The sequence below is a fragment of the Rhinolophus sinicus genome, chromosome 17 (assembly GCF_057876585.1).
Source record: "Rhinolophus sinicus isolate RSI-liver-muscle chromosome 17, RSI-T2T, whole genome shotgun sequence".
Lineage (NCBI taxonomy): Eukaryota > Metazoa > Chordata > Mammalia > Chiroptera > Rhinolophidae > Rhinolophus > Rhinolophus sinicus.
Window position 1 is genome coordinate 203471330 of NC_142517.1, and position 21626 is coordinate 203492955.

At 40.0% G+C, this 21626-nt stretch overlaps 1 protein-coding gene and 1 long non-coding RNA gene across 10 annotated transcripts in view; one reads left to right on the forward strand and one right to left on the reverse strand.

Moving 5' to 3' along the window:
• COL4A4 (collagen type IV alpha 4 chain) overlaps window positions 1-21626 on the reverse strand; it is a 117481-nt gene that overhangs the window by 20631 nt on the left and 75224 nt on the right. For all 8 annotated transcript variants that reach the window (XM_074314188.2, XM_074314163.2, XM_074314160.2 and 5 more), the window contains 12 exons: window positions 20795-20956; window positions 19500-19670; window positions 18746-18889; window positions 16781-16888; window positions 15615-15796; window positions 14694-14757; window positions 12098-12172; window positions 8559-8666; window positions 7839-7946; window positions 2829-2900; window positions 1536-1664; window positions 1328-1441 (listed from right to left, as the gene is read on the reverse strand). In XM_074314188.2, the coding sequence (XP_074170289.2) occupies window positions 1328-1441; window positions 1536-1664; window positions 2829-2900; window positions 7839-7946; window positions 8559-8666; window positions 12098-12172; window positions 14694-14757; window positions 15615-15796; window positions 16781-16888; window positions 18746-18889; window positions 19500-19670; window positions 20795-20956 (1437 nt within the window). The remainder of the gene's footprint in view (window positions 1-1327; window positions 1442-1535; window positions 1665-2828; window positions 2901-7838; window positions 7947-8558; window positions 8667-12097; window positions 12173-14693; window positions 14758-15614; window positions 15797-16780; window positions 16889-18745; window positions 18890-19499; window positions 19671-20794; window positions 20957-21626) is intronic.
• On the forward strand, window positions 4888-8536 carry LOC148754913 (uncharacterized). Of its 2 annotated transcripts, XR_016019726.1 has the most exons (4): window positions 4888-5141; window positions 6551-6759; window positions 7263-7341; window positions 8073-8536. It is a non-coding gene; the product is annotated as an uncharacterized LOC148754913 (long non-coding RNA). The 2 variants fall into 2 exon arrangements; XR_016019725.1 differs by lacking the exon at window positions 4888-5141 and having other exon boundaries at window positions 6312-6759.

Sequence of the window (21626 nt, forward strand, 5' to 3'; positions counted from 1 at the left end):
AGGGAGGAGGCAAAAAGATTCTTTTAGTCAGAGATAAATGTGTGCTGCCTGCTTGAGAGCTTCTTAAGGAAAGTAATCTAAGCATTTGCAAGCAAGGGATGGAGGGATTTAGGAGAATAAGAAAATTAATAGTATCAAAAGAGAAACAGAGAGTAGGTCTCATGGAGCCCAAGCTGAGAAATGGCGTAGCCTTGTTAGTAACTGTTAGACAAAATGAACCTGAGCAAAGCCTTCCTTCCCTTCAGAGACATTCGTTTTGAAGAATCAGTTTATGGTTTTTGTTTGCATTGCCATCCAACTGCTCTAACACGATAGATAGAAGATAGATGGATAGATTAGATAGATGATAGATAGATAGATGATAGATAGATAGATAGATAGATAGATAGATAGATAGATGATAGATAGATAGATAGATAGATAGATAGATAGATAGATAGATAGATAGATGATAGATAGATAGATACATATGAATAAATAGATGATAGGCTTTTGATAAAATTTGGCTGATGTGAAAGGAATGTTCCTTCAGTTAAACTTATAAACCTATTTGAAAACAAGGGTCTTCTCATAGGAATTGAGCCCCAATTCTATTCCTACTTAGCTTCTATACTTAGCAGAGTTTTCAGCACTTTTATTTTTTGCAGTAAAATAGAATTATGCAATATTGTAATCCCACCTTTACTAAAATGCTAAGCACTTAAAGACGGTGGATTTGCGTCTCTTTAGAAGAGTTCTATGGGTTAGTAGGAATAGGATTATCTGCATTTAGCCAAGCACTGCACTGAGCCATGCTCTTCCCCCAGCTCCCGGGCCGGCTCTGGTCCCATGCTATTTTGTTAACTATGGCCTTGCTAGAGTTTGTCCCTGTGAAGTGGGGAGAGGAACAAAATGTACTGTTAGCAGCACACGAAGAGATTCTGTTTCTGTGTGCGTGCCAGGCCCAGGTCTTGGCACTCTGGGCCAGCAACAGTGGTTTATGTGGCAGGTGCTAGAGATCCACACTGAGGCTGAGATTTCCTCCGACAGCCACTTCTGAAACCTCATGCTGAGCATCGAGCTGGCGATGGGCAAGGCTTGCCCTGAGTCCCAGTTGTACCCACAGCGAGGTGGTCTGATAGGGTAAAATAGAAGGGTGAGGGGCCTAAGCTCTGGGCCTGGGTATGGTCCTGCCAGCTCGCTATTGCCCATACCCCCACCTTTACCATCTGCCCAGTTGATGGAGCTAAGGTGCTTCTACTCTGCATTGGCTGCTCCTACATCCCTACCAAGCTGGCAGCATCTAAGGAAAGGGGCATTGCCAGCCTTTGCCACGATGTTCTCATACCTCTTGGGCCATCGGGGCCAGGAGGCCCTTGATCTCCAGGCAGACCCGGCTCAGGAATGTCACCCTTAGGAGCTCTTCCTCTGGCTCCTGGAGGACCAGGTGGTCCAGGTCTCCCTGAGGAAGGACATATTCAGATGTGAGCCTCATGACATCGAGAAAGTTTTGATTTTGTTATTGAGAGAGAGGGGCAAAGCATGCTGCTTCTTACCTGGTGGACCTGGAGGACCTTTTTCTCCAGAAAGGCCTGGAGGAGAAATTCCTGGGCTCCCAGGGTCTCCCATCTCCCCTTTCAGCCCAGGCATTCCCATTGGACCAGGTGGGCCCTTTGCATTCAAACCTTAATGAGGAAAACAGCATTAGCACTGCCTCTTCTCACTTGTCATAGTGCCTGGAAAGGAACTGCATACAAGTGGGGGTATGACAGGGAAGCAGCTGGCTCTGTGGAGACCAACCACTGGCTGCAACAATGTCCAAATGGCTGCACGCACTTTCTGAATCGCCACTTACTCTCTTAAGACCCATCACACGGGTCACCCCTAGGTTTCATTTACTTTATAATTACTTTCCAGATTAAAAAACAAAACGACAAAACAAAAAAACAGCTTAGTGACAATATCAACCCTCCAACCTCTACAACAGAAAAAGTGAAAACATATGAGATCCAACAATAAGTAATTATGAACAAAGTGGTTTGAAATTGAAGGTGGAAACTGACATATAAATCCAACTATTGTGGAGTTCCACATTGAAAGCACAGAGCATCATGGGTTTCTTGGAGGGGACACACATTTTATCAGACTCTTTGGAAGAGCCACTTAATGCATTCTAAGTTTCCCAGATTACTTCTTGACCTTCCACACTGTATAAAGATTTAACAGATTCAAATCCAGAAGCACAACAAGTCAACCCTTTGCCCACAGCTCCTCAATCTACATGTCTGACTCAGCTACCTTGTCTGAAGGTGAGTGATTTTTTCTGAGAAAGTAATGCAATAAATGTGCATTGTATTAAAATGACAGAACAAGCTAAAATTCAGTTGTTGGTGATTACCTATTTGTAATACCAAAAATAACAGCAATTTGTGCAGGTAACTTATTGTAGCAGCAGGCTATTGGGAGACGTTCAAAGTACTAATTAGACTCACATGGTTGTACTTGGCTTTACCACGCTTAAAACAATAGAAAAAAAAAAATCCCAACTATTTATCTGTTCCTCAGAACATTGAGAAATCTAGCTCCACCTAAGCAATTATTCAGAGTATTTTTAGTAGAGAGTCCCAAGCAGCATCAACAAAAGGCACCATTAATCAACCATTCCTTCTTAAATTGGGTTTTCTCAAGGGTCCTTTTTATATAAGTCATTTCAACACTAAAAATACTTCCAATATCGTGTCTCTAAGCTAAGCCAGTTTCTTAGTTTCACAACCCAAATCTTGTGAACTTTGGAAATACTAGAGGTCCACTGATTGCAGTCTAGTCTCTCACAGAGGGTTTTCTCTTACCTGAAGCACCTTTGGTTCCTTTCTGACCCTTTAAACCATGCAGGCCGTTCAGGCCGGGTAACCCGGGGAGACCTGAAACATATCACAGACCTGTGACCCACAGGGGAAGACCAGACATTGAACTTCACTTACCAGAACTTACAGGCACCACCCAGAGGAGGGTTTGCTGATGGAGACAGGCAGATTCTCCAGGCAGGAACCATGAGATCTCACCCTCTAGATGTCATTATCAGGGCTGAATCTATGCCAGTGGTTGTTATTTAATACATTCATTTGATGGACATTGTCTTCCAAGGTTGCTTAACACATCTATTCCTTTGGCTTTAAAGCTTGGCTGTCAGTTTATGACCATTCCATGAACCACTCTCTCTCTAACCAAATACAGTGTAGAATTATGGACTCATTGGTGTAGGAAGTGACCTTCAATTGCATAACAACAAAATCATCCTAGATGAGGGAAGAGACTGGACGGGAGCAAACCCAGGGTCAGGGTCTGAGCATTCCACCATGGTCTGTAAATTCTGATTTCTGTGGGATCTGGTCAGGTAAATGTAGTGAGACAATAAGGACAGGTGGGGCCTATGGCATACTAGGGGATACATGCCCCCCCCTTTTTTTTCTTTTAAGCACTGTGCTGCTCAGAAAGAATAGGCTTACTGCTCTTTGAGTGCTACAGCCAATTGAGTGCAAGATCAGGTCTTACTAGTCTTTCCATGTACCCACTTGATATAGCTCCTGACACAGTGTCACAGGTGTTTAATAAGTGTTGAATGAATGAGTGAATGAACGAATGAGTGAATGAGAAAATGTGGAGGGCGAGGGATGAAACGGGTAGAGAGGAAGCTATAAAAAGAAGTGGACTGCAATTTGCATGTCACATCTTTCTGTGATAGATTTACAGGATAAGTAAGATTTGGAGAAGTTAGCGGTATCGGTATATAAATAAATCAAGTGCTAATTATTATCCACTCATTAAAGCAAGTCCTCTGTGCACTTCTTTTTAGAAGATGGAAGTTACTCAGTTCCATTTTATTTATTATCAGTACTTAAAACAGTTTTTTTTAATCTAAACTTTAAATTGGTACTAATGAGCCATATTCTCTTGCACCAAAAAAAAAAAAAAAGATGGGAATGCACCCTAATTTTCCCTAAAGATCTTATTTCCTAACCACTTTTAACAGTTCTGGTTTAGTTTATTTTCCAATTCTCTTTCCTATTTACAAGCCAATGTTCCAAGTTTGTACCAAAGGAGCACACAGACCTTCTTCATCTGCCAAATCTGGATATTTATTGCAATCTATCTGAAATGATAATAAATTTTTTGAGACTACTTTGCTATTTCAATGTGTTTTGATCTCCAGCTTAAGCCACCAAGATTGATGGTTAAGGGGAGTTGGCTGGGGGTGGAATGTCCCAGCTTCTGCCAACTCTCCATTGTCACATCAACACATCCAGATCCTGGCTGGTCCCAGTCCCTGCCCCTCGCCATTGTTGAACTGGCCGACCCTTATCTGACCCAATGTTATCTTTCTAAATTGAATGCAGCTATATCTGGTAGGGTTTTAAAGGCAATTTTTCCTTTTTACTGAAAGCTCTTTTTATCAGTCCCATCTCTAAATCAGAAAGTTGTTCATGCATAAAATAGATCCAGTGCAGATAAGAGGCAATTACGCTAACAAAGCACATTCCTTGGTAATGAGGATTTTTTATTCACCTCTCTGCTGTCTTCCTGCTTAACAACCATCATTTCAGGCTGCGCTCACAGGCCAGTCGCCCTCCCTGCCGTCAGAGAGTCTGATCTCCCTGCAGCCGTAATCGTCATCACAGCCTCCCTCTGTGTAGCCAGACACGCTTTGTGACTGGATTTCCATGCTAAGGTTTTCTTTTGTTCTATAGCCTGAAAGCACTATCTCCATGGGCCTTTATACAAGTTTATTCTTTTAGGAGGGGGACCAACTTGTCCATGTTTGTTGGGGACTTTCCCAGTTCTACCACTGCAAGTTCCGCGTCCTGAGACAGCCCACCCCCTCAGTCCCAGGCAAACCGGACAGCTGGTCACCCTAATGTGAAAGCTGATGGGAAAACAGACCTACGTGACTATAGGTAATGATTCAACAAGGTTGGAAACTTTTCGAAACAGATTCTGAAATAAGATTTATTTATTTTTTAATTCGGAAAATACATGAGTGCCTACTAGCCTAAGACATGGCCTCCTAACCCATGGAGATTTTAGGCCCCAGATGTACTTAGTGACAGGCGCTGAATGAGACAATGAGGAACCAGAGGGAAACAATCCCTGACTTGACAGAACAGGTAATTATCGCAGGACTGGTAAGTGCTGTGAGGGTGGGGTAGGGTGGGAGGGAAACACTCTAGTTGTAAAAAGGGAGGGAGAACTTTGTAATGATTTTCACAGCTCTAAGGTACATGGCATTTCTTTGCTAATAAAAGACATTTCAAGGTGTTTTGTTCTTATGAAGTTTATTTACTGGCCACCAACCAAAATAACCTAATCCACATTCTTTACAGTTACTGTCATGCTACAGAAAGTTGTCTTTCGGTTTCCATTATTCCACTCCCATGTGAATGCCCAAGTAGGAAGTGAGTGTCTTCCTTTTAGAGGGCAAATGCACTTAAAACTTTAAATCTAGGAATCAAGCCATTTTTAACATATGTTTAAGTTAAAGTTTAAATTTGATTGAGCACAAGCGGGACCCAAAATCCATATGGCCTGTTCTGGCAGAGCAAACAACTTTGAGTTCAGCAGCTGGTTTGTTCAAACAAGAAAATCAGGCCCCTTGACTTATTTAGAACATACTTCAAATATTTAGTTTCTCAGTTCAAAGTGTTTCTGCTGGAGTGTGGTTAATTTTTATATCAGCATGATAAAGTGCAACAATGGATTTATGTTGTAGACGTTTTAATTTTTAGGAAGATATTTCAATGTTTTGTTTGCTTCTTCTAAAGACTGGTTTGTTCACTGGGCTGTTTGAAGTGAAACAGTGTCACTGCATGGTCAGAAAGCACAGTCAGCATCTGTCTATATGCTGGTGTGAATATTTGGGTTGATGTATTCATTTCTTCACTTTCTTAACAAATGTATTTCATAGCACAGAATTATGACGTAATCGTCATAATTTTTTAAGTGATTTTATTCTTTGATCAAACTCATTAGCTATTTGTTTTTTAATAACTTATCATACTGAAGGTGTGTGATAAATGCAAACTAATTCAGGGGAAGAAAGAATCAACAATAATAAGGTGAGCCTTGTCACCTTATTAAGTCAGCCTGGTGTAGACTCTTATGGCACCAAGACCCTTGACAATCCTTGCTGTTTTACTGAAGTAGGGGGATAGGAAGAAATGGGAAAGAGGTAGGAGGGGTTAATAATGGAAAATGTTCTTTTGGTTCTTCACCAATTTCGTCTTCCAGATACTCAAAAAAGTGACCAAACAAAAACCCCTCACCAGGGCTGTAAGGATTGCCAGAGATAGGAAATGGCCACAATAAACAGAGAAACTTGTAACATAATTATCATTTTGCTTGAAACCCTAAATTTATCACAAATCACTGGACTTCACATTACTAAAAGTGCCAGTGAAGAGGGAGAAAAACAATACCAAGATGTCTTGTGATGGGAACTTTTCCCAAGAAGTCATGTGACTGCGTAGAATGTATAATTGTACCAACCTTTCAAAATAAAAGGCTTTCCTCTCTGCAGAATTGCTCCAGGTAATAAACACAACACTACTACTTGCTGGAAAACTAATTTGAAAGCTATCTGGTGAACGAAGATGTCAGAGTATGGAAAAACATCATCTGGGTTTTCAAAACATGATTAAGCCCGAAAGAAGGGATTTCCAACTCTTCCAAAGGGAAGTACTTTTCATTTACCCAAAATTTAGTGTGTGGATTAGTCAACAAGCAGAGGTAAGTGGGAAGAAAAGGGAGGAAGGAAGAGATAAGAAGGGCTTGGCTGTAGAAATCTACCAAGTACGGCTTGATTCTTCTATTGTTGATTGAGGTGAAGACCCTCACATTCATAACTACTAGCTCAGTGGCTCATTCTTCTATTTATCCATTTCTTCATTTATTAATTTACTCATAAATTTAAAAATACTTACAGTAACCAACCAATAGACTTAATTGGGTACCTACTGGATGCCAAGGATATAAAAACAGTCCTTGCTTTTTTAAAAAAATCATATTCTACTTGATGAGAAAGACCTCTAAACAAACAAATGTGATATAATACAAATGTTATGCTAGAGGTACACACCAAGTAGCCATGAGAAAATATTTTTTCTAAAATGGAAGAAATGAACTAAGGAAGAGTAAGTACCATGAATGAATGGGGGAGGAGATGAAGATTTGTTAATAAATTATACTTATTATATTATATCACATATCATATTATATTTTATATTAACCAGGTCGATATAATAACCAGTCTACTATACTTTTAAAGGCCAAAAGAAATCAACCAAGAAAACAACTGTTTCTTTAACAAAGGTAATGAATACTAATTCCTCTTTCTCCTTAGCATCTTATTCTTTTAATCTTCCTTCCACTTATCACAACTAGTAAACACATATTTATTTACACATATTTATTAATATGTGTGTCTGCTGCTAAACTGTGAGCTCCATGAAGCAGAAGTCATGTCTCTTTTCTTTGAAATTGTGTACCTCATATTTAGAATCTAGGACGTAATAGCAGCTTAACTTTCTGAGGAGAGAATAAATGAATATGCCTGAACATTATGGAAAACATGGGGGGAAATGCCCTCAAAAAATGAGACGGTCACAGCATCATTTTGGTGCCAGGCAGGTCAGGAGACTAGATGAACACAGCCTCAAGTCCTGAGTAAGACAGAATAGGAAAGTGCTAATGACAGTGGGAAAGAGCTATGACCAAGAGGAATGTGTCACTCAGGTGCTGGAAGGCACTGTGAACTTGCCCCAATGGGCTGGATCCTTTCTGATGGGTCAAGCTTCCTTTTGACTTACCTTTTATTCCTGGAAGACCAGGTGTCCCTGGATCCCCCATGAGGCCTTTGGGTCCAGGATCCCCCCTTTCTCCTGGATGTCCCACTGGCCCAGGCATCCCTGGATTACCTGAGGATGACAGGGAGGTTTTGCAGATACCCAAATGACAGATGAGTTACATTAACTGGGAAGGTGGTCTATGTTCTTAAAATATGAGTAACCCGGAACACTCTTTTATTTCTCTTCTAACTCTAGGGAGAAAAAAATGCACTTAACCTGAAAAGAAGAAAATACACTTCGAGCAATTGAAGTTGCCAGTTACGATTTTAAACTCTCACTTGGTTCTGAATTGGCAGGAAGAGAAGCCATTAAAATGTTGCACTGTATGTGTGATATTTACTTTACATCTAAAGGAGAAAAGAAAACTAGTGTCCTGAATGGCAGGTGAATTAGGGAGGGCTGGAATGGAGCCCTATCTGTCTGCCCATCCCTTCGTGCCTGGCACCCTGTTAGGCACTTCACAGGTTTTGTCTTAGTTTACTCTCAGGCCAACTCAGTAAGACAGGACTAGCTCCAATGGACAGGTAAGAAATAGACAAGTTTACGTGACTTGTCCAGAGTCACAGGTCTGAGAAACAGCAGAACCAGAGATGAGCCCAGGTCTAAGCGAAGGCTGGCTCTTTCTGATACACCAAGAGATGCATAACTGCATGGGATGGTTCCAAGCTTCCTTTCAAGTACCTGGACATCCTGGTGGTCCAGGGGAGCCAGGCAGTCCAGGCCTTCCTGGTGGTCCTTTGGGGCCTTGAATGCCAGGGCAGCCCTTGTCTCCAGGGGTTCCAAAATGCCCTAAAGAAAGAAGGATCAAAACCTGAGTAGCTGTAGATTGCTCTGTGAGGCAGTAAATTTGTAAAACCTCCAACTTCAGTCCTTGCTATTCTTTTCTATTCATACTTTTTTAATTTTAGCAATTGTTCTATCAAAAAGATAACATTAAGGAAGTACTGAAAACAAAGCACCTATAATTCCAACACCTTACACAATTTTTTCATAAGCATACAAAGTGTACATGATACCCACAATTTTTTAAATTAGCATTGAATCATAAGTAGTTTTCCAAGTTTATCATCATTTTCCTAATTATTATTTTTAAATGACTGGCAGATAGCTTATTGAGTTGATCTACATTAAATTAATTAATCCAAATTTTTCCTACTATGGGCCACTCAAGTATTTTCTCTTTGCTGTTATGCTTAATGATGTTTATACATCTTTAATACATTTTTCTTCTATTAAGTTATTTCCTTAGGAAAAATTCCTAGGAGTAGAATTTCTAGGTAACATAGTATGATATTTTGGGTCTTTTTTATTCATTTTAAAATGCTGATGTATTTTAAAGTAAATCACAGACATCATGGAATTCCATCCCTAAATACTTACGGAGGTATGTCTGAAAAATAACATTTTCCTACATGGCCAAAACAACATTATCACAGCTGAAAAAATTAATAACAATCCTTACTATTATTTAATACTCATTCCATACTTGACTTCCTCCAAGTGTCCCCTTAATGTCCTGCACTGCTGGTTTGTCTACATCGGGTTCCATTCCAGAACCACACATTGGGTGGATATATTCATTAAGTTAAAAAAAAAAATATTACAGACCCTTTCTCAGGACAGTGATTGCTGAAGAGAGAACAGTTCAGTTGTTCTCTGGTCTTCTAGAATAGACCGTTCAGCATTTGGTTCTTGGTAGAGGTTGCCAAATGGTTTGGATAACTGCTGCATCAACTCACATCACCACATGTAATCCACCCACAGCTCCATCATCGCACGTCCGAGAGTAGAGTACACGCTCACTGAGGAATTTTAAATTTGTTTTCTTGCCAATTTAGTAAGCATAAAATATATTCCAGACTTACATTAAATTACATTTCTTTGACTACTAGGGAAGATGACTGTTTCCCCATGTGTTTATTTCCAGTGCGTGACTTTAATGCAATTTACTTTATAGGATAAACCAACCAACAACAGTCTGTGCTAAAAATGACCAGTTGAATCTGCAAATAAAATATATGACTCTGTATTTACAAACCCCTGGGGCATAGTCATTATTTATTATAACACACATGAAATAAGTCTATGCTAGTCTGTAGCTGTTCCTTGATCGAATTTAAGATTGACGGAGCCTCTCTCTGTGTTATTTTATTTATCCTGAAAACATTCCTGCAGTAAATGTAAGGCAGTGTTATTCTCATCTCCAAATGAGAAAAAACTGAAGTATTAAAAGGCTTGCCTCCACAATCACAGTTGTATTAAGAACAGAACTTCTGAGTTCATCTGTACTGTATTTTCTCTCGGAATTGAAGTGGGGAGGTAGAAATAAACCCAGTACAATCATATCTAATCCCCTGAGACAGGCAGCAGCTCTGTGCCTTCTCATGAGGCTTGTTCAAATTCAATGCAGCTTTTTCAAGTCAATGGAAATTGCATATTTAGGTAAACTCTGAGCTGGTGAATAACATATGATGTAATTTTTAAATTCGAAGCTAAAGCTATGGCATATGGGAGAGGGAACAGTTTAAATGGTGCTAACTACAGGAGACCAGAGAAGTTATGCCAAGTCAAATTTTCTTCAAAAAGTTAGCCTAAATGGAAAATAACTCATATTTATGATTTTTAAATTAAAATATTAGGTCATAGCCAAAGGTTCTATTTTGTACTACTTTCAGCTTATAAAATCTTACTGTCTGCAGGGTTTACCTAAAAATACCAATAAGTGTAGAAAAATCTCTTCATGTTTTGCTGACATGATGATGACCATGACCGTAACACTTTACAATTGTGTAGCAATTTTCAGTTTACAAATTGCTCTCAAGGAATCTCATTTGGTCCTCAGAACGATCCTGCAACATGCATAGGGCCGATTTATGGGTGAGGAAACTGAGCTCAGAGAGGATAAGCAACTTGCCAAGACCACATGCACAAGAAAAATGGAGGTTGACTCTAAACCATTGATTTCCCTTCCGAGACTCCTCATTCCGGTATTTCTTATGAACTTCCATCATACTAACCTCAAAACGATTTTCCCCTTCAAATGTACATGTAAGCTATACACTTCAGTTGAAATATTATATTTTCAAAATATATGTCACAGTGTCAGAGGTAAAAGACCCATATGAAAAAGAGTGAGAAGGGAAGCCATTGTAATAGCTTGTCTTTCTGTTAGACTTCCGTTTTAAGCCATCACATGGTATAAAAATAAAGACATAAAATTTCCCATAATTGTTCTACTCAGCTTTTCTTTCTGTTCTATGGAAGAAAACATGGCTATAATATCACCAGAGAATTTTTTTAAAGATAATGTAAAAGATACTAATAAGAGATGCTTTAATTAATAAGGGACCCGTATAAATACACACCTGGCTTCTAACCTGTCCACTAAATGACGTTGGGTATAACTTCTGTAACCGATCATCTGTGGGTGGGCATTTTTCTTTCCATGCAGTGGATATCCCTGTGCACGCATCTTTGTACACTTGTCTGATTACTGACTGAAGATAAATTCCTTCAAGTAGAATTACTAAGTTAAAGAGTATGCATCTTTTGTCAGCTGTGGGTTGTCTACTGTAGCCAGCTGCCACCTCAACTGGAGGGCAAGAACTCACTGGCACGTCATTATCTGTTCTGAGGGATTACAAATCAGTTGTTACGGATAAACAAGGTACCATTTTGAAGCACTTAGGCTTATTGTTGGTGATGAGGTTCTGCATTTGTTTGGTTTTTAGTCGATGAGATATTTAGTAAATGAGCCATTCAGTGATGTCTTAATAATGGCCTGCCTCACTGACACATGCTTTACCGAGTAGGAAAGAAAGGGCTGGATTGATGACCTGCACCTGTAGTCAGTGCAAATGGTTATTGCCAATGTATGATTTTTAACTATGGAGACTGCAAAATAGTCCAAATTTTAATTATTTGCAATAGTCATTTTCAGCTGTGTCAAAATCTGGGCATGCCTGGGGTGGGGGTGTATTGTTATGCCAATGTCATCGGTCATGGGAACCATTGTGGAAAAAGGACTGGGAATCCCAGTGTAAAATTCTGATGTTCTTCTGGGCCAGGATGCTACTTAACCTTTCTGATACATATCTTAATTGGCAAAGGGGTAATCAAATACTGATATAATCATTGCTGACTCAGAGGATAGTAATTGTGCTATTTTTCAAACAAGCCTTATTCTTTTTTGTTTTAATAAGAAAAATATGTAGCTATACCTGGACATCCAGGACTACCTGGCTCACCCTTTGGACCAGGTGGGCTGATCTGACTTGCAGGGTCACCTTTGATTCCTGTAAGTGATAAGATGCACTAACGTTATTTAAGAGAATTTAATTTTGTCTCATACAAGTGACTCAATAACTTCCATGATATTTGTCTTTACAGTCTATCTTCAACTATTCCAGAAAATTTTTGAAAAAAAAAATGCTTTATTTTCCTACATAAGAACAAATGGAAACATAGATGCAAAATATGATTTAAATATATACACACACATAATTTTTTAGTTGATAACAATCATAGGAAAGTATAGATCTTAATAAGTTTACATTTTTAAATTCCCTAAATAGTTTCAAATTTAGATACCTATTTAAGCAATTACTTGGCACGGAGTGACAATATCCTTATATTGTGTTTTTGAAACAGAAAGAAGTTGTCACTGTTTCAGCTGCTGCCATCACATTTCAAGCTCCCTGCAAGGAAGCTCAACTCAATGTCCTTGAAAACCAAACTCACAAAGGCACACTTTATTGATGATTTCACAAGAGGTGGCACATTCAAAGGCCATGGGAGGCAGTGACTCTAAGAGTGCGACAGAGCCGTCCACACTGCTGAGAATGCTTCCAGACGCAAGGACTTACGTCATACGTGTATCTGGGAGTCAGTTATAAATGGAGGACTCAAAATGGTGTGGTAGGGAAGGCAAGACAATAGACGGGGTTCCAGAGAATAAGATAACTAATTAGGCATGTTTCTTAGAACCTGATTCTACCCACACCTCGTAGAAGGTTCTCTTCCACCAGACACTACTCGTAATTGTGGCTATTTGTTTGAAGGGCAGGAACCTGGTCCATCCCCAGTCAGCCAGTCTTTCCTTGAGAAGTTGGAATAAAAAGTGAGAATCTGAAGTCCTTGGCTATTAAGGCAGAAACCAAAAGGATTATCATTATGAAAATTATCATAATGCTCTAATGTGGAGCATGTTGGAGTACAATCCAAATATATCTGGAAGGATCCAGAAAGGATACTAAATAGAGACTGATGAAATTAATTGGTAGTCAAGTAAGTAAAAAACAGACCAAGGGAGAAACCATGGGTTGCATTAAGGCTAGGTTCATCAGACTATGTTCTGGCAAAATCATGTCTCCTCTCTCAGGGCTCCATGAGATCTCTTTTACTCCAGGTATCCTCAGTACATGTCAGTCCCTTGCAAATGTAATCTAATACAAGCATAAAGGAAATGAGAAGAGGTAGGTTTGTACTTTGACAGAGGCAAAGGGACTATAGACAAATTTAGAGGTAGATAGAAGAGCAGTGAGTTCGGAACCCTGAAGCTATAAAATATCAAAATCAAATACAAAAACGTCTGTATTTGTAACCATTTCTGAAGAAGAGATCTAGATTATTCTTTCTGAATAAATGTGTACATGGTTCATTTTTTATTACAACAATTATCATATTATTTATAGAATGTTTTTCAAAGGGTACAGTGGGTATCAGTGGTGGTAAGGAAGATGATTTTTTAGGTGGTCATTAATTAGTATTTTGCATTTTAAAGTTATTTACTTTAACTGTATTAAAATAAAATACAATTGCACATCAAACCTGTGAATTCATAGATAGTGAGGTTAAAATGGTGAATCATTTTGAAGTAGAGTTAAAGAAAAATATTAACACAGTGGTATAGAAAAATAGTAAAAACTTTAAAGGTTTTACACAAACATTGCAATTTAAGATATTCTGATATATGTTTGTTTTGACATTGGGTCAACTTTCTATGTCTGTTTCTTGGAAATGTGATAAAGGTAGAATGTAGATTGTGTTACAAGGCAACATTGCTTTTTGGCACAAGGCAAACTAAGGCCTGTAGCCTTAGTTTTGTAAATAAAGTTTTATTGGCACATAGCCACACCCCTTTTTGCATATAGCCTATGGCTGCTTTCATGCTGCATGTATTTCATGTACAGTTGAGTAGTTGTGACAGAGACCACAAAGTGGAAATATTGATAATCTGGCCCTTGAAAAATAAATATTCACTGACCCATGACTTATGATAAAAATAACCCAATTATAAATTACATGGGGCCCAGGAATTCTTAAGTGAACTATTAATACCTGGAGGGAAGTCATGGCTTTGGCATCCTCTATGTATTGTGACTCTAGTAACTGGAACCCTATACGCTGTACGTGTGGAGTCCTTAGAAGAGATACTGGCTTCTGTGGGGCATGGGGCTTCTAAGCCGAGGTGGACAGTGCCCACCTATGTGGACCTGATCACCTTCCCTCTGAGCTGTCATTCACAGAGCTGCAGTCACTACAAGGACAGCTGCAAGGACTCCCTCTGAGGAGGAAGATCGGATGTGCCCTGCAGACTTGCTGTTTTCTACCTGTTACCCTTGGGTCTGAATGACGAATGTGGATGATTTGGGTCCTGAGTGTTTGACTATCTAGGAGAGTCTAAAAAAAAAAACCCTTGGGTGTTGCAGTTCTTTTGATATGCTTTGCTTTTCATACAAAGGGTGCTTGCTCACAATATTACAAACAGCTAGGACTATGATATTGATGGCTGGCTGCTGTGTGTCCAATCCATACCTTTAGGTCCTCTCGTTCCATCAATTCCTGAAAATCCAGGGGGCCCTGGAGAACCCGGCTCACCCTGATAGTTTAATAAAACAGAAGTAAGACCTTAATTGGGTTTCAAATACAAATGGCACACACATGACCTAACCCAGTTATAATTTTCCATAACCAATTTGGTTTTTATAATTTTCATTGGAAAAGAAATTTGGAAATGTGTTGCAAACATACTACTACATGTGTCTAGTTTTTAAAAGTTGGTAAAACTCCTCCAGAATTAAAGGTATCAGTACCATCCAAAAGGTAGCATACAATTCTTTATACTTGATTGCAAAAGAGTAATTGCATCATATAACTTGAATTTTAAGTTTTAAATGAACACGATGCAAAATAAACTATTATTAAAAGTTATTTCGTACCAAAAACTTAAAAAGTCTATTTTATTCCAAAAGATGGATAGCAAATTATGTTATACATTTTCCAGAAGTTGTGATGTAGGCTATTATATTGTATCTCCTGGTTTCTCAAGGGGTATTTTATTCATGATTGTAAATACCAAATGTATTTACAGCAAAGTCTGTGATATCTGCAATTGGTAGGAAGGGTTAGAAACCAGAATTTGGGTCATTTTTCAGGTTACTCTTTATTCTGGTAAGCTAGCAGTCACAAGGCAAGTGTCTGTGGAGCTGTTTAAACTAAGCTGCGGGCAGTAAGTAACTCGGTCATCTATGTCATGGGAACCAGGCATGAGCACTGGTCAGAAATTAGTTACATCATGGGCTTCCAGAAGTCTCCATTCTTCCCTTGGCCGACCCTTTACATTCTAAAAGCCAGGGAAAGGGCACTGATGTCCACTGGCAAATTATGACTCCTTATGGGCATCCTGAGAGTGGAAGGTTTTATTATTTCTTCCCTCCCAAGATAGTAGCCACTCACCTGGTCACCTGGAAATCCCGGGAAACCAATGATGCCGCTCAGCCCCGGCGAGCCTGGAGGGCCTGGGAGTCCCGGAAGCCCTGGCTGCCCTTTTCCACCAGGCTCTCCTCTGTGAAACCCAGGTGGTCCGTGTCTTCCCGGCTCTCCTCTCCTCCCCGGTATCCCAGGATTGCCTTTATCACCTGGTGGGGGTGGAAGTGTTAGAAACCTCTTTGAGGAACTCTTGGGCTAGCAATAGTTAAGTTGAGGCTCTTATTCTTACTTTTAGGAAATGAAGCCCAAAGTACTGGGAATCCTAATTTCTGTACTAGGCCGCATCGAGATGGTTTCTGGTTTCAGTGACTTGACGGTAAAAGAAGCTGCCCATTGATACTCAGGGCTGTCTGACTGGAGCCAGCCTGCAGGGTCACTTATGTCAACATGCTCATTCTACAAATCAGGAAGAACTTACCCAGAGAAGTTAAAACCTGTGTCCCCTAACAACTGGTTAAAGAGAGAGCCAAGACAAGAACTCAGGCTTCACGCAGATTAAGTCGGAACTTGGGGAAGAGAACATAAACGTGGAGGTCAAAATCTGTGTCCCGTGTGTGCTCTTTCTGAGGCCAGCAGCACAGACATGAAGGGTGCCTGGTACAAAGGCAGAGTCCAGCTGCCCCAGCCCTGCTGGTTCAGACTCTGCCTTTTAACAAGAGCCTCAAAGGATTCATATGAACACAGGAATTGCAGGAGCACCGGTCTTCATGCTATTCATTTTAATACCAGCCACCAAAAACAGGGGTACTCAAACCTGAAACCAGTATTGTATGTATATCTCAGGACTGACCCTCTTTTGGAATATCCAAATCTATAAATACATATGGACTTCCCCTAAGTTCTAGTGTAGAAAAGCAAAAAAAAAAAAAAAAAAAAAAAAAAAAAAAAGTACCATAAACTTATTAACGTATATTTATATCTAAAAAATGGCCTGTCCTAATCTCACCATGAATGACTGGGTAAGTTGCCTAATATATTTTTAGGTTGGTGCAAAAGTAATTGGGGTTTTTGCACTTATTTTTACCCTTTTAAATCACAATTAATTTTGCACCAACCTAATAATACATGCTTGTTTGAATGATCTGTAAAGAAGTCCACTTGTTTGATATGATAACAAAAACATAAGTGTTTACCTTCTTCTCCTGGGAGTCCATGATCTCCAGGAGGTCCAGGATCCCCAGTTTTCCCCTTTTTGGAAATTAGAGCCATTTCTCCGGCATCTCCTTTGGGTCCTCTCTCTCCTTTAGATGTTAATTACGCAAGAGGAAAACAAGCAGAAGCATCACACGTGACTCTTCTGTCACAACACTTCACGTCCAGTCTGCAAATCCCCATTTAATCTACCAAACTGTACTTATGTTTATAGATTGCTCGCTGTCAACATTTCTGATTGGTTTCCTAAAGGAAGCCAATCCTCTCCCAACTTGGCCAGCAACAGAGTCTGGTTTATAGTGGATGCTCGGAGAATGTTTATTAAATTCAACCAAACTGGTCTCAGAGTCTTAAGTGACAAAAGACAGGCTTGAAATGCTCCAGGTGTTAAATACGTTCCTTTATCCGACAAAGTTTGAATTGCTCACCCCACATTTTGCAGTTCCCTACCTTCCCCTTCCTAGCCACCCTGTATCGTTTTCCTTACCTTAAAAAAAATGGACACTTATCTCAACTTAATTCCCCACATAACAAATTCCAAAAAGGAGGAAGGGTATATGATGTATCTGCCTGATTTTCGTAAATGCCACCTACTTGTAAAGTACATTGGAGTGGGTTCCTACCAGCCTGGTGACAGCTCATTATTAACAATTCAAGGACTTTGTAAGCCAGTTGTAAACAGTTGACAGCTTTAAATCAGCCCTGGTGTGGGTGTTTATGCCATGGCGATCAGCGATCCCTACAAGTCAGGGCATTTACTTTCAATTCTATTTTGGAGAACTAGTTTATCTGCACATCACTGGCATCCACATAACTTTTTACTCTTTTTGTAAGATAATTGTTTAGTAGCATAAGAAGACAGCAAACATTACCTATCTCACCTAGCAAGGAGTGACTTTTTAATTCTTTGATTCTGCACAAATAACTTACAGGCGCATAAAACAAAAAATAATAGAATCAATCAACTGAGGAGGAAAAGCAATTTGAATTAAATACGAGACTATTTGCCCAAAGGACTTTAAGGACCAAAACGTTCCTTCTAAAACTTGACAAGCATTCATTCTCAGCACTGGAAGTGAACTGTTACCCCCACTCACTGTAGCTCATGGCCAAGAGGTAGAAGTAAATATTCAACAGGGATGAGCACAGAACATTTAAACCAGTCATCTTGAAACTTCCACTTTTTTATAGCAATGAAAACTCTTACTTTAAATGAAGCTTGGGGGAGACTAAACTCAGGGCCCAGATCAACGCAGACTCATTCTAGTTCCGAGGTTGGCAAACTACAACCCAAGGGCCAAATCCTGCCTGCTGCCAGTTGTACAATCCGCAAGCTCTGAATGGTTTTTACACTTTTAAGTCATTGGCAGAAAAACTTAAAACAAGAAAAACATTTTATGACATGAGCAAATTGAATGAAGTTAAAATTTCAGTGTCCATAAATAAAATTTTATTGGAACACAGCTATGTTCATTTTTTTATGTCTCTGGTATATTCACCCTACACAAGCAGAGTTAAGTAGCTCAAACAGAGACCATACCACCTGTAAAGCCTGCAATACATATATATGGCTCTTTACCAAAAGAGTTAGTTTTCATAAAAAAAAAATTTGAAACAGGATTTGGGGTCAGGAACCCTGCCTGTGCCCCCTTTCCAAAAGGTGAGAAGGTTCTCTGAAACCCAATAACTACAAATCAATGTTTATATCAATGCACTTGTTAATTTTCTTCTATTAACAGAGCGATTTATTTACCATAGTTTTATGTAATAAGATTAAGAAGTGAGGAAACAGATTTTGTTTAAAATTCTAAAAGAAACACCATCGCACCACAAGAGGAATGCAAGCTGCAGGAGAGACCCATTTGTTTTTTAGAGATCACATTTATAGGTTCTGATCAAATACCGAAAGCAAACCCACAAGCATCACTGCTGCTAACTGCACTTACCTTTGGCACCTTTCACTCCCTGGTCTCCCGAGAAGCCAGGCCAACCCTTCTCTCCGACTTCTCCCTTCCTGCCAGGGTGTCCCTCTGGGCCAGGCTGTCCTCTCTCTCCTGGAAAACCTGGGAGGCCAGGCGGCCCCTGGGGTCCTAATGCAATTTTAAAAATGAATTTTTAGGGAGCCATTTTAAAGGTTGGTGTGGTTCCTAGATCTACGTTCCTTTTTGTCCACATAGAGATGTGCACCGCCACCTGACTCTGAGTTTGTATTGAAGGTGAATAACCACTATTAAGTTCACAGTGTGTAACAGCTGGGTTCCCCCCCCCCCCCCCCAGTGCTCAGGTCTCCACCCCACAGATTTAAAATGTAGACCCTTATGTTTCTGAATCCTGATCACATGATGGTTTCAGAGAACTGGGTGTGAGGGAGGACGATGGAGAGGGGGTTCATCCAAAGCAGAAGCACGTTGGCCCGACCCTACAATTTATTGGTTCTACCCAGTTTGCGGAGCAGAAGTGTTCGTGGGTTCTGTGGAACTAACACCCCCACCACCTTTTTCCCATCTCCCTACACCAAAACATTCTGCCACTGGAAATATGAATAGATAGGACAAGAAGAAGGGTGACATCACTAAGAGAAGGACAAAGTCAGGCTAACACAGCAGAACATTCTATAGTGTGGTCACCCCTAACCGGCTTCACTGGGCAGTGGATTTCAAGTTTATAAAATGAAGAAAATGACTGAAAAGTGCTACCCACCCTTTGGGCCTGGGAGACCAGGTAGTCCATCATCGCCAATGGGTCCTGGGATTCCTGGGGGTCCTCGGGGTCCTTCTGCCCCAGGCCGTCCCGGCACTCCTGGGAGGCCCTTCATTCCAACCGGTCCAGAAGGCCCCATATCCCCTCTCTGTCCCTTCTGACCTGGGGCACCTGAGACAAAGCAGTGACAACAGTATAGGACGACAGAAAACCGACTTCACACACAGGCAGGAAAAAACTATTCATGGTAGCTTCAATTGTATATCTATGGCCGATTTAAAAAAGTGAAATAATATTTATCAGCTAAAATAATAGCAACTCTCCATCGTCCTACGAATATATATTTTTTTCTGGCTGCTATAAAAAGAAGGGCAGAAAATATTTAAAATGTTTATTACTTAAACAAATATTTCCCAATAAGAATGCATGTATAAAGAGGGTTTTGTTTCGTTTTGTTTTGTTTTTAATGAGATATGGATATGGGGTTAAAAGCAAAATGTTACTTGTATTTACTCTTAGGGGAAAAAAACTAATAGAAGAAAACTTTCCAGGTGCTTCCAGACACTAACAGCCAAGTGAATTTTGGTCAGCTTATTAACCGTGACGAGAGAATTATAGAAATCAGAAGATCATCGAGTATCATATTGGTGCTAGAAAGAAAGCTAGAGTGGCAGGTTTTGCCCCAATCTCATGTTGATCCTATGAGGGCATATTCTTGCATTTGGATAAACGCAATAGGATTTACATAACAGGTGACAATCTGAATGGTGAAATGAAGATCATATTGGAAATAACCCCCTAGCATCTTGTGTTGAGAGATACTCCTTCATGGGTCTCTTGGAGTTCCTACACATCTTGCTGGGTATGCCAAGAATACAAGGTCCTGCCTGCTCTTTACCTGGACTATTTCTCAGGCTGATGTTTGCAGTGAGCAACCTTGACAGATGATACAGCACCTCCTCCAGTACAGAAAGCAGGCTGTCTTGCAGGCTATTGTAAAGTGGTAGTTCCCCAGGCTCAGTGTTCCTCTCAGATACTGCAACCCATTGTGCATGTGGCATCTATTTAGCCCCTCTTATGTTGCCCCTGAGAGACTTGGATGATGTGGGGAAATGATACAAACCAAGGTAAAGCTCATGCTACTTGCTGTGCCGTGAATAATAACGTCTTTTGTCTCTGACCCAAGAATCTTGCTTCTGCCAGCATCAGTGAAAAAGCAACAGGCGAGCATATTCCTTTGAAAATTGGGGAAAGCCCTAGACTCTTCACAGTTCTTGACACCTGTTGACACTTACCTGGACTTCCTGGAGACCCAGGGAGTCCCGGTTGTCCTGGTAACCCGGGAGCGCCTCTTTCACAGGAATGGCCAGGTGGACCTGGGAGGCCTGGAAACCCTGCACGTCCCTCTCTGCCTTTGGGACCTTTGAGACCTGGTAATCCAGGCATGCCAGCTGGCCCTGAAATGATACAATTCATCCGTGACACGCATGGTATAAAACCCTGTAGATAGCCTACAACAAAGAGTTCAGGCATATCAGTACTGAAAGTCAACATTTTCATGCTGGCTCAGTGCTCAAATGAGCTAAGTCTCTGAATGGATTTTCTTTTCATAGATCAGGAGCTCCAAATGAATGGGAAAATCAGACATTGCTAAGAGGGTTAAACTTGATAAGGTTATGTAGACAACAAAGAAGTTGTTTATGCAAATTGAAAAACCATGCGGTTCTTCCTGATTTTAATTAACCTCTAACATTGCAGCAGGCTTCACACCAAACCTCCACAATATTTATAAACCCCGTTTGTGCTGCATGAATTTCCATTTTGTAAGAGATTTCATCATCTGAACTCTTAAATTTCTATTTATGGGAAAGGCAGTGTCATAATCTTCAGGAAAAAAAATACCCACCCATGACTCCCCACCTTAACCTAAAAATGTATTTTGTTTTTTCATGTTTTCATTATATTTTGGTTCATATGTTTACATTTTTAAAGTCATCACAGTGAACATTCAATTGTTAGATTAGTTCACAATGATACTAATCTGCAAATGTTTTCCATTTTGTTGTAATCTGTACAAATATAATTTTAATCCTTAATGCTAATAATGGCTGAATACTATTCCTATGA